Raw genomic sequence first — 17,370 nt, 5'->3', positions numbered from 1 at the left:
GGCTGCACATGAATCATAAAGCTGCTCCATGTCTGCTGGATGTGTTGCTGATTACATTACAACCTAAAGGTGATAATATGTCAGTGTTGTGTTTACAGCTTGTTCTTCCAAACAGTTATATTACTCTGGTGTCATAAACAGTGTAAAAACATTGTTTACCCGTGTAGAGAACATACTATAACACACTACAGGGGTGTGCTGCTATGCTGTAACCCAGAGAGTGAGAGTGTGTGTGAGTGAATGTCTGCACATGCCAGAAAGTGTGTGTAGAAAACGTAAAAGTGAAAGGCAGAATGAGTGAGCGAGACAGGAAGTGTGTGTGTGGTCATGAGAGGGAAAGTCATTCAGGTTGATTGACAGGCGGTGCTGGCTGAAACACACAGGGATGTAGGAGTGTGTGAAGTAACGTAAGAGTGTGTGAGAGGAAGAGAGAGAGAGAGAGTGGCTGCAGTTTCTTCTTTCTCTTGTTGAACTTGTTTCATGGACACAAATATCATCAAGAACAAAAAAGCAGTTTTGTTTTGGTTTCATCGGGGAGTCAGGAGAGTTATACCCATTACCATTATAAAGAAAGTATACATTTATAATCTAAAATCATAAAGTGCATAAGAAAGAAAGAATCAAAGGAAGGAAGGAAGTTAACCCCAAAACAGGAAGAGGAAGAAGTATTCAAATCCTTTTCTTAATCAAGTAAAAGGACCAAACAACAATCAAAACCCTACTTAAGGAAAGTAGAATAATGGCCCCCTGGAGCTGATATATTGTTATTAAAATGCAACACCTAACTGTGTATGGAGCACTTAACTGTTAGCTCATGCTCCGTACACACAGTTAGGTGTGTTAGTCCTGTGCTTCCCAACATAAGTGTCGGCCCCCTCAAAGGGTCACAAGATAAATCTGAGGGGTCGTGAGATTATTAATGAGGCAGAGCAGGTGAAAAGGTTCTGCTACACGCATTTGTATATATATATTTGACTTTTCTTTAATCTTTACTTTGTTGTTGGGCCTTTAAATGAAATCATCTGGGAAGTTTAAAGGGTATTCACGCTTTGGAAGAACTGCGTTCAACAAGGCGCTCCATTAAGACTTTTGTTTTGTAAGACGTCAAAGGCAAAGCTATTTTGAACCGTTGCTTTAATCTTTAACAAAGCATTGCATTTTATAAGTGCATTCATTTGCATGAGCACAGAATTATTTGCTTATTTCCCTGCGAAATGTAATTAAAGTAAAATGAATGAATTTGGAGACCAGCAGAAATGCTACAGAGGAAATGAAGATAGTCAAGGAGAGGGGGCTGTAGAGAGAAATCAAGACAAGAGAAAAGTTAAAAGACTTGACTGAGATGTAAATCCAGGAAAGAGACAGATATTGACAAAGGGAGGGAGTGAAAGTGTGTGTTCATGTGTGTGTGTGTGTGTGTTGCACAGAAAGAGAGAACGTGGTGAAATCAGTGACGGAGACAGAGGTTAACCAGTTCCAGGAGTGTGTGTGTTTGCTCTGTCAGTTGAATTGCAGCCAGCTGTTAACACCCCCAACAACATCCCATCTCGCTGCCGCCTGAAGCAAACCTGGTAAACTCTGCAAAGCCTTTTCCAATTTTGGGATTAAAAAAAAAAGAATCTGCCATCTTTTCACTCCACGTCTAAAGTTACAGCCGAGAAAATAAATAGGGAGTACTGAGGGTGTAGTGTGCTGCGTATATTAGAGGGTTTACTTTGTTTTTTCTCCCGTGCCTCAACCTCTTTTTGTGCTGATTTTATTTAGCAAGTCACACGCAGCGCGCACACTTAGCTGTGACCTTGTTTCCACCTCTAACCACTCGGTATGATGAGCAGAACCACAGTGTCAGAAACAAATCCTCTGAAACCTTCTGTCATGAGATCGGATCATCAAAGTGCATCAGGTGTCCTCTTCTTTTCCATCTTCTGCGGTCGCTCATTGACTGTTTTATGCCTCAAATCAACAATTATAGTAATTACTGATTGATGAATCAATTGTTTTATCCATTAAAATGTCAATGCCCGTTATTATTTCCCAGAGCTGAGGTCACATCTTCAAATTGTTTGTTTTGTGTGACTAACAGTCATATTTCATTAACTTTGTCGTCATATACGACAAAGAACAGCGGCAAGTTCTCACTTTGAGAAGCTGAAACCAGCGAATGTTTGACGTCTTTGTTCTAAAGCTACAGAAAACGTTACCTGCCCAACGGCCGACAGACAAAGTTAGCAGCTAGCTGCTGAAGAAAGTCGAACTTCCAGCAGCTACAGAGCCAAATATCTTTCTCAGGAGTTGATCAAGTCCGAAACAAAGCTAAAAGGAGAGTAACTATTGGACAGAAATATGTATTCAAATGAATCCTAATGTTGCTTTTTGACCACGTTGTGAACATAATGACTTTTATATGTCAAATTCTTTTCTTGATTTGGACTTCTAGTGGCCAACAAAAGCAAATTAATGCTATCATATGTGTATTATTAACATGATATCAATATTTCATTCTGAAAATATCATGGTTATCGTCAATAAATCAAGACCCATTTAAAGACATTCAGTCAGTTTCAACTTCTTCTTCTTCTTCCTTCCGTTCCTCTGAACTGTGTCATGTGACAGTAGTGTGTACTTCTTTGTGTGCACGCCTGTGTGTATGTGAGGTCCTGACCCTAACACATCCTATTGCCTTGTCAACTCTGAGGCTTACCTAACCTTTGACCTCAGTGCACATACACATCCCATATGCACACACATGTAAACATTAGCCTGTGTGTGTGTGTGTGTGTGTGTGTGTGTGTGTGTGTGTCTCGTCACCATTAAATCCCCGGCTCTACCAGACATAACTTGACACCACCGCTCGCTGTGTGTGTGTGTGTGTGTGCGTGCGTGTGTGTGTGTGTGTGTGTGTGCGTGCGTGTGTGTGTGTGTGTGTGCTACTTTAGTTCACCTAAACATCTGTTAGGTGAAGGAGCCAGTAAATCACACACTTCACTGCCGTGACCAATCAGCAGAGAGGGAGAGGGTAGAGAAGGCTTGAGGGCGAGTTTAGTGTTTGAGACGCACGGAGAGGAAGAGTAGGAGGATGTGAGAGAGAGACAGACGAAGAAAATGACAGAGAGAAAGAGAGCCAGGGAGGAAGGGTTGCAGATGCAGAGCTGCCATGTCCGGCCTGTAAGTCCTATTCTTTGCTTTTCCATGTGTGCACGAGTTGAGAATGGAAGTGTGTGTGGAAATGTAGCTTAGGCAGGAAGTGTTGCAAGCTGTTGTCGGATGTTTCAAGTTTGCTTTTATGTTCGCTGAAGCAAAAAATGGTGTTACATTCAGCTTTTCCTTTTTAATGCTTTGCGGTGGCATTATGCCAAGTGAACACATGGGAGATCTCAGCTGTCAACCTCCTGAAAGAGGGTTTAATACACCGAACATGGTCACTTTTGTTTACTTTCGCTTTGTTTGGTGGAAGATTGGAGCTCAAGATAAAAAGAAAAAGTTAAAAGTGTTCCCTACTGGCAGCAAAGACATGCAAATGAATCCTAAATATGTAAAACATCTAACGCTGCTCTGACAAAATGACCACATATATCAGCTCATGGTGGTTTCATTTAAATTCAGTCTGGATGTATCTTGGTACAACTGGGAAAAACAGTGTTTGTGGGAACTCAAAACAACCTCAACTTGTGACTCCTTGTCATCGATTTCATACAGTTTGTCGGCCAGCTGTGACCGCTTCCACCAAAGACCCACTGTTGTCCTTGCTTTAGCGTCCCAACAATGAAACTGAGTTAGTTATTTACAACTAAAATATAAGCAAAGATGACAAGGAAGTCTAGAAAGTAAGCAAAACAGTGTTGCAAAAATAAGATTTCTCTGCTTTTCTCTTCTGTTAATCATCTTAATGTATCTTGAGGCCACTTGTGAGGACCCACTGCTGTAACATGCAGTCAAATACACAACATTCATTTGTATTTTTACAATAAATCTACTTTAAAAAGCACTTTATGCTCGCTTAAACTTGGATATAGTTATAGACATAACATATAATATTTCTGCACAAAAGCTTTTGAAAAAAATATTAATGATAGCAACTGAAGATTGTAGTTTGTAGACTTTAGCGTTGGCTTTTGTATTATGGCCTTTCGTCTGTGAAAGACAGTTGTTGGATTATCATTTTGAAGCGTTTTCCATTCTTCTACTCACCAGAAAAGTGGTGTTAATAATTTGAAAACATCACCAAACCACCAAATGATTATGGCGCCGAGTTAACATCAGAGTTGGTTTCGTCCTTCAGACACGTGTTGTTTCGTCTTTTTTACTACTTTTCTGTTTACTTGTATGTTAAGAGTTTAAAGACTTTCGTGAAAATGGTTTCTAAATATGTAAATACTGGAAAGCAGCATTTATTACGCTGCAGTTTTTCACATCATGCTTGGTTTTCTCTTCAGACACACATTTATTACCACGAAACATCATTTTCTTCCTTCACTTTGGTTGATTTTCCAGTTTGAAACGCTGTCTGGAACATTTACTTCCTATGTTATTGATTTAGAAAATGACACCAAGCCACCAAATCATCCCGCTACAGTCAGGTCAAACATGTTGCTATCGTCTGTAAGCATTCATCAGACAGATGCTGTTTGTTCCATGTCATTATAAGAGACCCCCGGAGACCCACTGATGTTCCTTTAACATGTCCCACGGCTGCGATCGATGCTGATGAAAGAGCAGTCACTTGTTGCCTATTGACAATGTGTGAGAGGGTCTTTAACTGCGCTCTTAATTGTGCCGTGTGTGTTTGTGTGTTGAGCAATGTCGGGTTCATCTCCAGGCCAGGGTCAGTCATGCTCATAAAGGGGGGTGTGGTGTTAAGAAATGGCTCATTGGCGAGGTCGTGGGGTGAGGGGTCAGAGGTCAAGGGGGGCGGCACTGATAGTGAAAACGCTGACCAGGCCGCGGAGTTTGTCAAAGTTCAAAGTCGTAACTCACAACATTACAACCTCGCTCAGGCTCTCTGCCCCCTCCTGCCGTCATTTGTCCCTCACAGGCGATTTTACAAAACAAAACCTTCTGTTTCCTTCAACGTAAGACGCGCTCTCTGCATGTTAGTGCTGGTGAGGAACAGCTTGATAGGACTTTTCTATGATGAAAATAAGCTCCGTGGCAAACAAACGTTTCTGATATGATGCTATTTTTGAGGCGTGAACGCGGTCGCCCGAGGTGAACACAAACTACACCACGGTCGCATGCCTTCACGTCACCACCACTAAGCTAAAGGCGCACGAGTGTTCGGCATGATGGCGCTTCATGGTCTCATTTAGTCACTTGTTTTGCCTGCTGTGCTCTGTGTGTGCTATAAAGTTTGATTAATAAAAAAAGAATATTTGTTAAGGGAGTTTAAAGGCACATACAGAAGCCTCTAACGTGCACAAGTCACCAGAAGTGCACGCAGAGGAAAGGATCATATAAACCATGCACTGCAAGGCTTAGCTCACCACTACAAGGACTTTTTAATACTATACATGTTTGAACAGTCGGACAGCAGTCGGTTGCTTGCAGGTTTTGGCTCTATGTCCATCTGATTTTGTCTTTAACAAACAGACTTGATTTAAGGTGGCAGTGAGCCTTTGTGCGTGCTGATACTTTGACCCGTCACAGCTACTTACAGTATGTCTGACTTACAATCTGTGAGCTCTTCTGTTGATTTGTGTCAATCGGAAGCTTTTGTTAATAGCTATTGTTGTTTCCTACCTGAGATTAATCACCAGCCTTTGTTTATTCGCTCAGCAGCCCCGACAGGGAGCAAGCATTGACAAACAACTTGGTAGTGTGTTGAATTTCGGCAGCAGACGTAATGATCAACCCAGGAAACCTTCAGCACCAAAGTACAAGAGCTGAAGGCTTGAATGAGGCGCTGCAGAGTGGATGTGTGTCCTATTTACTTTACTCTTTTTAGGTTAGTGGGTAAGATCTCTCGTCATTCTCCGGCTCAGTGTTCAGAATATTCAGGGGAATTCTCAGACTCTCAACATTTCATTTAATTACATTTATTTTTATTTGATAGGTGCACGATGGAATTTAACATACAGAGCATGAAACTGAGAGTTTATAGCTCATTTTCAGCTCTTGTCCCTGGTTCGATTTCATAACACTACAATACAAAACGAATATATAAATACAATGTAATGCATATCAAATAAAACACATACTACAATACAGCTATACACTTACATGTACACTAATATACTCATTTACAGTAGCTTTGTTAAGAATGGTTCTGCTTTTAACCTTTAACAGCACATTTAAAAAAACAGAAATGTATTTACAGTTTATTATTGAATCGATATTTGTTATTATCTGCGTTTAAAATGGTGTTATTCACACGGATGCTTACCGCAGTTATATGAGCAGCCTGCTGTTGTTTTTTAAGGACCATCGATTGCTTGAAGCTGACCCTCAGAGGGATGCTTCCACAGAAACCCGAGCGGATGAATACAGACTCGTCTTTTAACGGTGAATCATCTGCAGCCCTGAAAGCAGCAAAGCCTCCTGATGGAGGTTTCAATCAGCTGATGTTGCCAGGCAACAGTTTCATCCAGCAGGCAGAAGTTTTGGCCGTAGCAACACGAGTCAGGTCCAAGTCTTGTAATGAGATGATCCAGATGCTGACAGAAATTATCAGATTTCCTTCACAACAAGAACAGAAACCAAGTGTGGGTGAGATGAGGTGAAACTGAAGTGATGCTGCAGGAACATTTGGTCCTTGATGTTGCAAGAAGAATATTTACTAATGCATCATTTAATACAACTTTAGTCATCCCTGCAAAGGCATTGTAGGCAGCAGCTTCCCACCAAGGTCAGCACAAACAGGAACACACAGCTGATGCATTCAAAGGATAAACGTTTAAAATCCATATCCATATCAAATCCATATCAAACAAATATATACAAAGTAATGAACACAAGCCACTTTTTTGATGGTTAATAATAATAATAATAATAATAATAATAATAATAATAATAATAATAATTATACATTTATTTACACAAAAATACAGCAACACTGATGTATGATATATATATATATAATAATATAAAAGATAAGAGAATAATCATAGAAGAGGAAAGAAAGAGAAAATAAGAAGAGAAAGAGAAGAGAAAGAGAAGGAGAGAGAAGAGAAGAGAGAGAGAGAGAGAGAGAAGAAAAGAGAAGAGAAAGAGAGAGAAAGAAAGAGAGAGAAGATAAGAGAAGAAGAGAGAAAGGAAGATAAAGAGAGAGAGAGAATAGAGAAAAGAGAAGAGAAAGAGAATACAAGAGAAGAGAGAAGAGAAATAGATATAGAAAAGAGAAGAATAGAAAAGAGAAGAGAAAGAAAGAAGAGAAAGAGAAAGATTAGAGAATAATAAAAAGAGAATAGAAATAGAAGATAAGATATGAATATAATAGTATAGATAATAATATAAAATATAATATAAATATAATATATAATATAAATATATAATAAAATATAATATAAATATAATATAATATATAATATATAATATAAATATATATATTTATATAATAATATAAAATATAATATATAATATAATATAAATATGTATATATATATTTGCAAAATCAAAAATATGAAACACATGCAGTATAAAATATAGTATAAAATTCATTTCTGTGCCAGAGTTTGCTCAAAAACCACAACAGCATAAGAATATAAAACAATAGAGCAATAAATATAAAGTGTATAACAGGTAATATTAACCATTCATGCACCTGTGCCAAATATAATAACATTAAAAGTAAAAGTAGTAAAATAGGTCAACTAAAATAGAAAAGTAATATTGCACATACATACAAATAAATATATCGTAATATAAAGTAAGATGCATTTCAAAGTAAAATCGCTCCTTTATTTCCTTTGCGTCAAAATAGTAATTACTGTATATAGTGTAATATTTAGTCATGTTGTCCCTGTTTGAACACACCACACACTCAAACCCTGCTCACAGTTGGCATGAAGTATTGATTCACATCCGTACTTCAGCTGTTTAGTTGTGGGAAGTAAGAGTGCAGACTTCTCGTCAGGCATCCCACATGTTTTAGAAACTAGTGACGACATGTGGAGTTTACCTTACAGTGCACGTGTGTGTGTGTGTGTGTGTGTGTGTGTGTGTGTGTGTGTGTGAGTGTGTTTGTGTGTGAGTGTGTTTGTGTGTGTGTGTGTGTGTGTGTGTGTGTGTGTGTGAGTGTGTTTGTGTGTGTGGTCTGTCTACGATCCGTGTAACAGGCTGATTAGGATTTTATGAGGTCAAAGGTCAACAGGAGCGGGAGGAAGAGTGAACTTGTGACCTCGCCGTCAAACTGAGGAGAGAACTGTCACGACCCGACACTCACTTTTACTGTCTCATTGAATTTACGCCGTCATCCCCTCCTCTTCTTCACGCCTTTCTTTCTCCCTTTCTGTTTGTTTTCTCCCCTGGAGGAATTGTTTCACACGTTCATTACTTTAAACGCTGTTTTTTTTTTAGCCTCAGCTAAAGTGGAAACCAAATCGTTTTCTCCAGTAAAAGAAGAAGAATGTTTTTAGGTCATGGAAATGCTCTTGTGGAGTCGTGGGATTTTTACATCTGGGCCACAGTCAGATTCTTGTCTTGTAGTTACCAGTGAGGTCATGATTATTTTTAAAGTCGTTTAAAGCCGAGCGCTCACCGCTGCTGTTTTCTTTCTACGCTGGACTTTCTAGATATTCCTTGTCGATCAAACACATATCAGCAGTACGGTGACGGTGACGGTGACGGTATCAGAGCTTACTGTCGTACTGCACTTATGCCTCATTTAACTTATTGAGGTTTTGCTCCAATAACATTATATTAAAGCTCTTTGAACTTCAAGGTCAATATAACAATAATATAACACTCTGACGGGGTCATTCGAATTATTACATGTTATAGGTTTCACTAAATATTTACACAATGAGATTTTTGAGGATGTGGATATAAACACTTAGTGGTAACAGTTTTAAAACCAGGAAAAGACACTTAATCTATCACAACATCGATACAGTCGATATGTGCAGGAAGTTCCTGGTGCTTCTGGAGCAGTTGTTCATCAGCGAGGAGTCAGCAGTCGATGTGGTATAGACGGAATCGGAGTTTCGGGCTTCCGGTTGAATCGCAATGCATGCTGGGGTGGCGGGGCTAGAAAAGTGAGCACCAACTCTGCAAGGGCGGCCATATTGGATTTCTTCTCTACGTGTTTACATTGTATTTATCTTATTCTTCAAGCGTGTTGTAAACAAACTGCTCTACAATGAGTTCTGAACTCCTTTCTTATGATGAGCTTCAGATGTGGAAAGTCGAAGCTTTGAAAGAATTTTGCCGCAAGCGGAATTTAAAGGTTTCAGGAACAGAACTGGAGCTTATTGCCCGGGTGTTTGCTGCATCAGAGACGGGCATTGAGGAGCAACCAACAAGCTAACGAAAGACTTTCAATCACAGAGAAAGAAAAGACGCAGCTTTTGGTTTCAGTGCTGATCCCTTGACATTGCAGGATGGCTGGGTCGATGAACAGTATGACTCCGATATACCTCAGCGATATAACGTTATGTTTAATGTCTGACCACCAGGGAACCATGTCGAGTTTCATAAACAAACTTTGAACGAATACAAGTGCTTATTGCAGTTGTGTTGCAGGGTAAGCCATTATAAATATATACCTAACTTGTGTTAGTTAATTATTATAAAACTCAATATATAGAAAGTACATTTGTCAATATATAAATCAGGTAGATAGACTACACACCCCAGGTCGAGCTCACTGCAAATCCGCCAAGATTTCATGGGTTCCCAAGACTTCCCATTGTAATCCTGTCTCTTTACAGCTTTGGTCCATGCTAGCCTTCTGTCTTTGTTCTTTAGTGCTGTTGGAAATGGAAATAGTTCGAACGGGGGCTTCCCACTGCTCGAACATCCTTTCACCACACAATGTGTCCAAACCCCATAACTAGAAGAGCGATGAGTACACACTAAAAACTAGCCAAATACAATGTAAACACACAGAGAAGAAATCCAATATGGCGGCCCTTGTAGAGTTGGTGCTCACTTTTCTAGGCTCGCCACCCCAGCATGCATTGCGATTCCACCGGAAGCCCGAAACTCCGATTCCATCTACTATAAAAACAGTCAATGAAACCACAAGAAGTCCTTGAGCATAAAGTCATAAATGAGCTCAATAAATATCAGGATGATGGGTCCAGTAGTTTGTGAGATTAGCTGCAGACAACACACACACACACACACACACACACATATGGTAATCTAGCTATAGAGGTGCTGAGTCGGGCTAGCTAGGATAGCTTTGTACTTACTGTAACGGGCAGATGTGAGAGTGGCATCACTCATCTCATATTATTCTGCAACAGAAGAAGAAGTGTCATTTCTTTACATTTTTCCAATACTTTTGTACTAAATGCAAAACCTTTTACTTGTAATGTTGTATTTTAATACTTTTACGTGAGTAAAATATCCAATACTTCTCGCTACAAGAGAAATGTTTTCATACACTTCAGGTTAAATCAGTATTGTAGTAAAACACTCAGTGATAAAGTCTCTGTAAGCTCCATCCCAGTTTTATAATATGACCCTATTTACTCTCCCTCCCTCTCTCTCTGTCTCTCTGTCTCTCTTCCCTGAACCCATTGAACTGCCTCCCCACCGCGCCCTTTCTCCCCACTCACTTCCTGTTTAGAGGAACAATTAAAGGATTGTTCCTACGGCCGGGGGCACTGAGGCCTTGATGTAGAGCTGCCAACACATCAGATGCAAAGACCCACATAAAACGTTAATCATAAAGGACCTCCTCGAAGGACAGTGTCTGTGCACCAACAGGAATACAACTCAAAGGTTACGATAGAGGAGCAACTTTTAAGGAAACACACATGAGGGGACGATGCTGAGCATTGAATCAGACGTAATCAATGACAATAACATGTGGCGAGGACACACTGAAGCCACTATGATAGTTGACAAAACAATTATTTAGTGTTGACTCTTTCCCTGAAACTCTTCCTTTACACATATATGTTTAAAGATGATATGTCGGCATAATATAGGCGTCTAATTTAAATACATACCTCAACTCAACTCTATTTATATAGCACCTTTCAGCCTAAAGTGCTTCACAAAAAAACAATAAATAATATTTTGCAAAACTAAAAATGACAATAAAATGTTAAAAATTAATAAATAAAATTCAATAGAATAAAATTAACACCAGTGCTAAAAAATTATTTTAAATTTGTAAAACTTCATTATTAATAAATAAATGATAAATTAATAAAAATAATCCAATTGAGGTCTTTAATTTCCTTTTGTTTAAATTTAGTTCATTTTAATGTAATTTAATGTTAACATACGTTAGATTAAATTCATTGCACAATTTAAGTTTATTACAGTTAAATGCAATTCAGCATCTAACCAGATAGAACAAACAGTAAAAGTCATATATATATGTATATATACATATATACTATATATATATATATATATATATATATATATATATATATATATATATATATGTATATATATGTATATATATATATATATATATATATACATATATATATATATATATATATATATATGTATATATATATACCATTATGCAAGGATTGATGCAGCAAGCTGAAAATAGCATCAACACATTTAAATGAAATGCTGTCTATTCCTTCCTCACAGGCGGAGCGACGGGCGTACATCGAGGCGGAGATGAACATGATGGACGACCTATCAGAGAGCTTTCAGAAAGAGGAGGAGTTAGCCAGCCCAGCCCCGCCCCCTTCACAACAACACACAGACCCCGCATCACCAACGGTTGCCGTGACACCGGAGCCGGGTGCCAGGGTAGAACGGGCCACGCCGCGGGAGATAGAGTACCAGGTGAGAGGGTTATTAGTTATGAATGAGTGAATAAGGAAGTATGCAGGATGAACAATTATCACATTTTAGATGCATATGTAATAATTACTATATATACTTATATATATATACACATATACATAGAAGATCCGCCCAATTCGGCAGCGGCGGACTTCATGTATCATCTTATATCATGAGTGCAGGTTGAAACGGGACTCACCTTGTTCTTCTGTGTGCTGTCAGGATGGCCGGGACTTCGGCATCGGCGTCCTGGTGTTTGGGAAGCTGCGAGGTTTCTCCTGGTGGCCCGGCAGGATCGTTTCCTGGTGGATGAGCGGCCGGAGTCGAGCTGCGGACGGAACTCGCTGGGTGATGTGGTTTGGAGACGGCAAGTTCTCTGTGGTGAGAAGTTTTACTAAGGAATCAGATACTGGTGCAATGTGTGTTAAACCGCCAGCAGTCACATGAGAAAGAGAGTTAAGAGAGAAGGTAATTGTTATAGCTACAGTTCATTAAGTAATTTGGACTTAATGCAGCAGTTTAACGTCTTTTACACCCCGAGCCGTACTATTCCATTCATGCTTTTATAGACACCAGAATACGCTCTCAGTTAAAGCATTTTATTCCATGTTTAACAGCTCAGTTATCGTTCACTTGTCATTAGCAGAAACTTTAGTACGTGGATATGATCTTTTACTTTGATGACCTTGATTTTCTTTTCCTCTGAGTTATTTAAATGTGAGTTTAGAAACCCCCCCCCACCGGCACCAAAGCCACTTGCCTTTTGAGACATCTTTCCTGAAAAAATACTTTCTTACTGTGGCACACAAAATGACCTTAATTAGGATTTCAAGGACTAATTGAAATCTTGATAATATTCATTATTATGTCTTTTGTTTTGCAGGTGTGTGTGGAGAAGCTCATGCTTCTGAGTTCTTTCTCATCTGCCTTCCACCAACCCACCTTCAACAAACAGTCGATGTACCGGAAAGCTATTTTCGAGGCTCTGCAGGTAACAAACCCACCATTTTAACTCTGCTTCTTAATGTCAGGGTCACTTCTGATGGCTGATTTGAATAAAATGCTGCTGCTGCGCCTATTTAATTTCTCAGGATAAAATCCAACATATAAAAGACCAAAATATAAAGGTCATGTTTTACTCATCACTTTTTTATGTAACTAGATCTGCATTTGCGGAGGTGTTGTTCTCCTCTAGCTCTGCCCACTAAGTATAAGTAGTAACATGTGGGTACATCTCATATTTCTGTGGGTTATCTTTCAAACCAGCAATGTAATACAGAACACATTTACTTCTTCTACGTCCTCACACTGGGACATCGTTCGCGAAGGATTCATAAACTAAAACTTATACAGCTATAATTTCCATATTTCACCTTCTTATTTGACATGTTTTTTTTACTGTTTGGGTACTGTGTGTTTATTTTGTGTGTAGGTGGCCAGTGTTCGGGCGGGGAGGCCAGTTCCTTCCTGTGATGCGAGCGATGATGCAGACGGGGTGGAGATTCAAACCAGACAGATGATAGAGTGGGGCATGACCGGCTTTCTACCCAAGGGTCCACAATCACTGGAGCCTGCAGAGGGTACACACACATTTAGTTTAATATATCATCGATGGGGATCATTGTCTAAAACTGGGATCTTCCATGTTTTTTTCCTTTAGCTGAAGGACAGAAGGAGCATCCAATATTAAGCGATTAAAATAATAATACGTAGCCACTAGTGTCGCACTTTTAGCATTTAGCACAGGTTACATATACTTTTATACAAAGCTTTGCATGTTGCATTCGTTTGAGCGCACAAAAAGTGACTAAAGAAGTTTATTGTGTTCTTATTTTCCCGCAGAGGAACAAAATCCATGTAAGGAAGTGTACCCAGAGATGTGGACGGAGCCTGAGGCAGCGTACACGCCTCCACCTGCCAAGAAGCCGCGCAAGAACTCAGTTGAAAAAGCAAAGATCAGAGAGGTGATCGACGAAGGGACCAGAGGTGAACATTTCATAACTCCACAACTTCTCTATGTTTATTTAAGAATGTTCTGCAGTGGAGGAGTGAAGAGAAAATGTTGAAATAAATATGTTCACATTAAAAATTGATGTGTTCTTCTGTATTCTTATATTGCAGAGAGACTCGTATGTGAGATCAAAAAGAAGACCAGGAACATAGACGGTAAACGTCACAGATATACAGAAGTGATGTATTCATTATGTCTTCTTTAAGAGGAGAAATGTTTTATTGTGGATATAGAGTTGATTAAAAGCTCATTTTTATCACCTGTGCCTTGTGGAAAGACGATCACGATTTGTCTCACCCTAATAAAGAAATCATTTAGACATTAAATATAAAACCTACATCATTACTTAAGAAAATATTATCGCTCAGAAGCAATAATCTTTCTCCATTTTCAACCAATACTCTGTTGAAATAAAGTCAATTTTACATATTTTGCATCAGTCCAAAGAGTTTAGCCTAAATTGAATTTCTTAAAACGTAAATTAAGTTTGGGGTTCACTGTGTTTCTGTAGCTCAGGGCTAAACATCTCTGGAATCCAATTTATGTTCTTGTTTACATTTTTTGGCGTTTAGCTGATTCGTTTATGCAGCAGAATAATTCACTGGTGGACTGAAGGAAAGGTCTGGGCATCCAAAATAGATTATGATCTGGAGAGTTATAAATCACAGCTGCTAAAAAGTAATTATTGTGTCTTTGTTATTGACCATAAGCACATTGTGGTTATTTGGGGCAGTACAAGTCTTACTTGTTGTACCTACAGTATATCTCAAAAGTGAGTACACCCTTTAGATTTTTGCAAATATTCTGTTATATCCTTTCAGGGGATAACATTATCCTACTGAAACTTTGATATAACTTAAAGTAGTCAGTGTGCTGCTTGAATAACAGTATAGATTTATTGTCCTTTGAAAATTACTCAGTACACAGCTGTTAATGTCTAAACAGCTGGCAACAAAAGTGAGTACACCCCATAGTGAACATGTCTAAATTGTGCCCAAAGTGTCAATATTTTGTGTGACCACCATTGTTATCTAGCACTGCTTTAACCCTCCTGGGCATGGAATTCACCAGAGCTGCACAGGTTGCTTCTGGAATCTTCTTCCACTCCTCCACGACGACATCACGGAGCGCACGGATGTTGGACACCTTGCACTCCTCCACCTTCCTCTTGAGGATGCTCCACATGTGCTCAATTGGGTTTAGGTCTGGGCGACATACTTGGCCAGTCCATCACCTTAACCTTCAGCTTCTTCAGCAAGGCCGTTGTCATCTTGGAGGTGTGTTTAGGGTCATTATCATGTTGGAAAACTGCCCTACGGCCCAGTTTCCGAAGAGAGGGGATCATGCTCTGCTGCAGGATGTCACAGTATATATTGGAATTCATGTGTCCCTCAATGAAATGCAGCTCCCCAGTGCCGGCAGCACTCATGCAGCCCCAGACCATGATGCTGCCACCACCATGCTTGACTGTAGGCAAAACACATTTGTCTTGGTACTCCTCACCAGGGTGCCGCCACACACGCCGGACACCATCTGACCCAAACAGGTTTATTTTGGTCTCATCAGACCACAGGACATGGTTCCAGTAACTCATGTTCTTGGATTCATTGTCTTCAGCAAACTGTTTGCGGGCTTTCTTATGCATCGGTTTCAGAAGGGGCTTCTGTCTGGGGCGACGGCCATACAAACCGATTTGATGCAGTGTGCGGCGTATGGTCTGGGCACTGACAGGCTGACATCCCACTTCTGCAACCTCTGCAGCAATGCTGGAAGCACTCGCACGTCTATTTTTGGAAACCAACCTCTGGATATGACGCTGAGCACGTGGACTCAACTTCTTTGGTCGACCCTGGCGAGGCCTGTTCCGAGTGGAACCTGTCCTGGAAAACCGCTGTATGATCTTAGCCACTGTGCTGCAACTCATTTTCATGGTGTTGGCAATCTTCTTATAGCCAAGGCCATCTTTGTGAAGCGCAATAATCCTTTTTTTCAGCCGCTCAGAGAGTTCCTTGCCATGAGGTGCCATGTTGTCCAGCATTCAGAGAGAATTGTGCCCAAAACACCAAATTTAACAGCCCTGCTTATCATTTACACCTGAATCCTTGTAACACTAACGAGTCACATGACACCAGGGCGGGAAAACAACATCATTGGGCACAATTAGGACATGTTCACTATGGGGTGTACTCACTTTTGTTGCCAGCTGTTTAGACATTAACAGCTGTGTACTGAGTAATTTTCAAAGGACAATAAATCTATACTGTTATTCAAGCAGCACACTGACTACTTTAAGTTATATCAAAGTTTCAGTAGGATAATGTTATCCCCTGAAAGGATATAACAGAATATTTGCAAAAATCTAAAGGGTGTACTCACTTTTGAGATATACTGTATAAATGACTCATTTAATGTAATCAAATAGCTAAACAAAGTGTTAAATATAATAATGTGATTGTGTCTCTTGTTTGTTCAGATATCTGCATCTCCTGTGGAAGCCTCAACGTCTCTCTGGAGCATCCTCTCTTCGGAGGAGCGATGTGTCAAGGCTGCAAAGTAAGAAACTAACACTCTTTGTTACGACTAGGTGAAGAGGTGGACCCAAATGCAGAACGCCAGATGAGGTTAAACAAAAAGAGAGCTTTATTTCTAAAAGCTAATCAAATACAAGTAGCACAAGGCAACAAGTAAAGGGAAAAAACACAAACCGGGAAGACGGGAAGGAGGAGGCACGAGTAGCACAAGGAGGCACGAGTAACACAAGGAGGCACGAGTAGCACAAGGAGGCACGAGTAACACAAGGAGGCACGAGTAGCACAAGGAGGCACGAGTAACACAAGGTGGCACGAGTAACACAAGGAGGCACGAGTAGCACAAGGCACGAGTAGCACAAGGAGGCACGAGTAGCACAAGGAGGCACGAGTAGCACCAGGAGGCACGAGTAGCACAAGGAGGCACAAGTAACACAAGGAGGCACGAGTAGCACAAGGAGGCACAAGTAACACAAGGAGGCACGAGTAGCACAAGGAGGCACGAGTAACACAAGGCACGAGTAGCACAAGGAGGCACGAGTAACACAAAGAGGCACGAGTAGCACAAGGAGGCACGAGTAGCACAAGGAGGCACGACTAACACAAGGAGGCACGAGTAGCACAAGGAGGCACGAGTAACACAAGGAGGCACGAGTAGCACAAGGCACGAGTAGCACAAGGAGGCACGAGTAATGCACGAGTAGCACAAGGAGGCACGAGTAGCACAAGGAGGCACGAGTAGCACAAGGAGGAACCAACAAAGAACACTGGGACAGACAGAGATATATACACACAGACACTAAACGAGGGAACAAGACACAGCTGGGGAAGAAAGGCAAAAACACAAGGGCAGGGCGAGTGGACACAGGGGAATCAAATCAGGACAGGAAGTAAAACAAGACATGACAC

At 40.2% G+C, this 17,370-nt stretch overlaps 1 protein-coding gene across 1 annotated transcript in view; it reads left to right on the top strand.

Moving 5' to 3' along the window:
* Nucleotides 1–17,370, top strand: part of LOC115004001 (DNA (cytosine-5)-methyltransferase 3A-like) — a 32,985-nt gene that overhangs the window by 3,041 nt on the left and 12,574 nt on the right. The window contains 7 exon segments of the mRNA XM_029425959.1: nt 11,722–11,922; nt 12,145–12,303; nt 12,806–12,913; nt 13,355–13,502; nt 13,765–13,908; nt 14,044–14,088; nt 16,407–16,486. Coding sequence (XP_029281819.1) covers nt 11,722–11,922; nt 12,145–12,303; nt 12,806–12,913; nt 13,355–13,502; nt 13,765–13,908; nt 14,044–14,088; nt 16,407–16,486 — 885 coding nt within the window.

The sequence above is a fragment of the Cottoperca gobio genome, chromosome 24 (genome assembly GCF_900634415.1).
Source record: "Cottoperca gobio chromosome 24, fCotGob3.1, whole genome shotgun sequence".
Lineage (NCBI taxonomy): Eukaryota > Metazoa > Chordata > Actinopteri > Perciformes > Bovichtidae > Cottoperca > Cottoperca gobio.
Note: the sequence above shows the minus strand (reverse complement) of the source record. Positions and strands in the feature narration are given on the sequence as shown.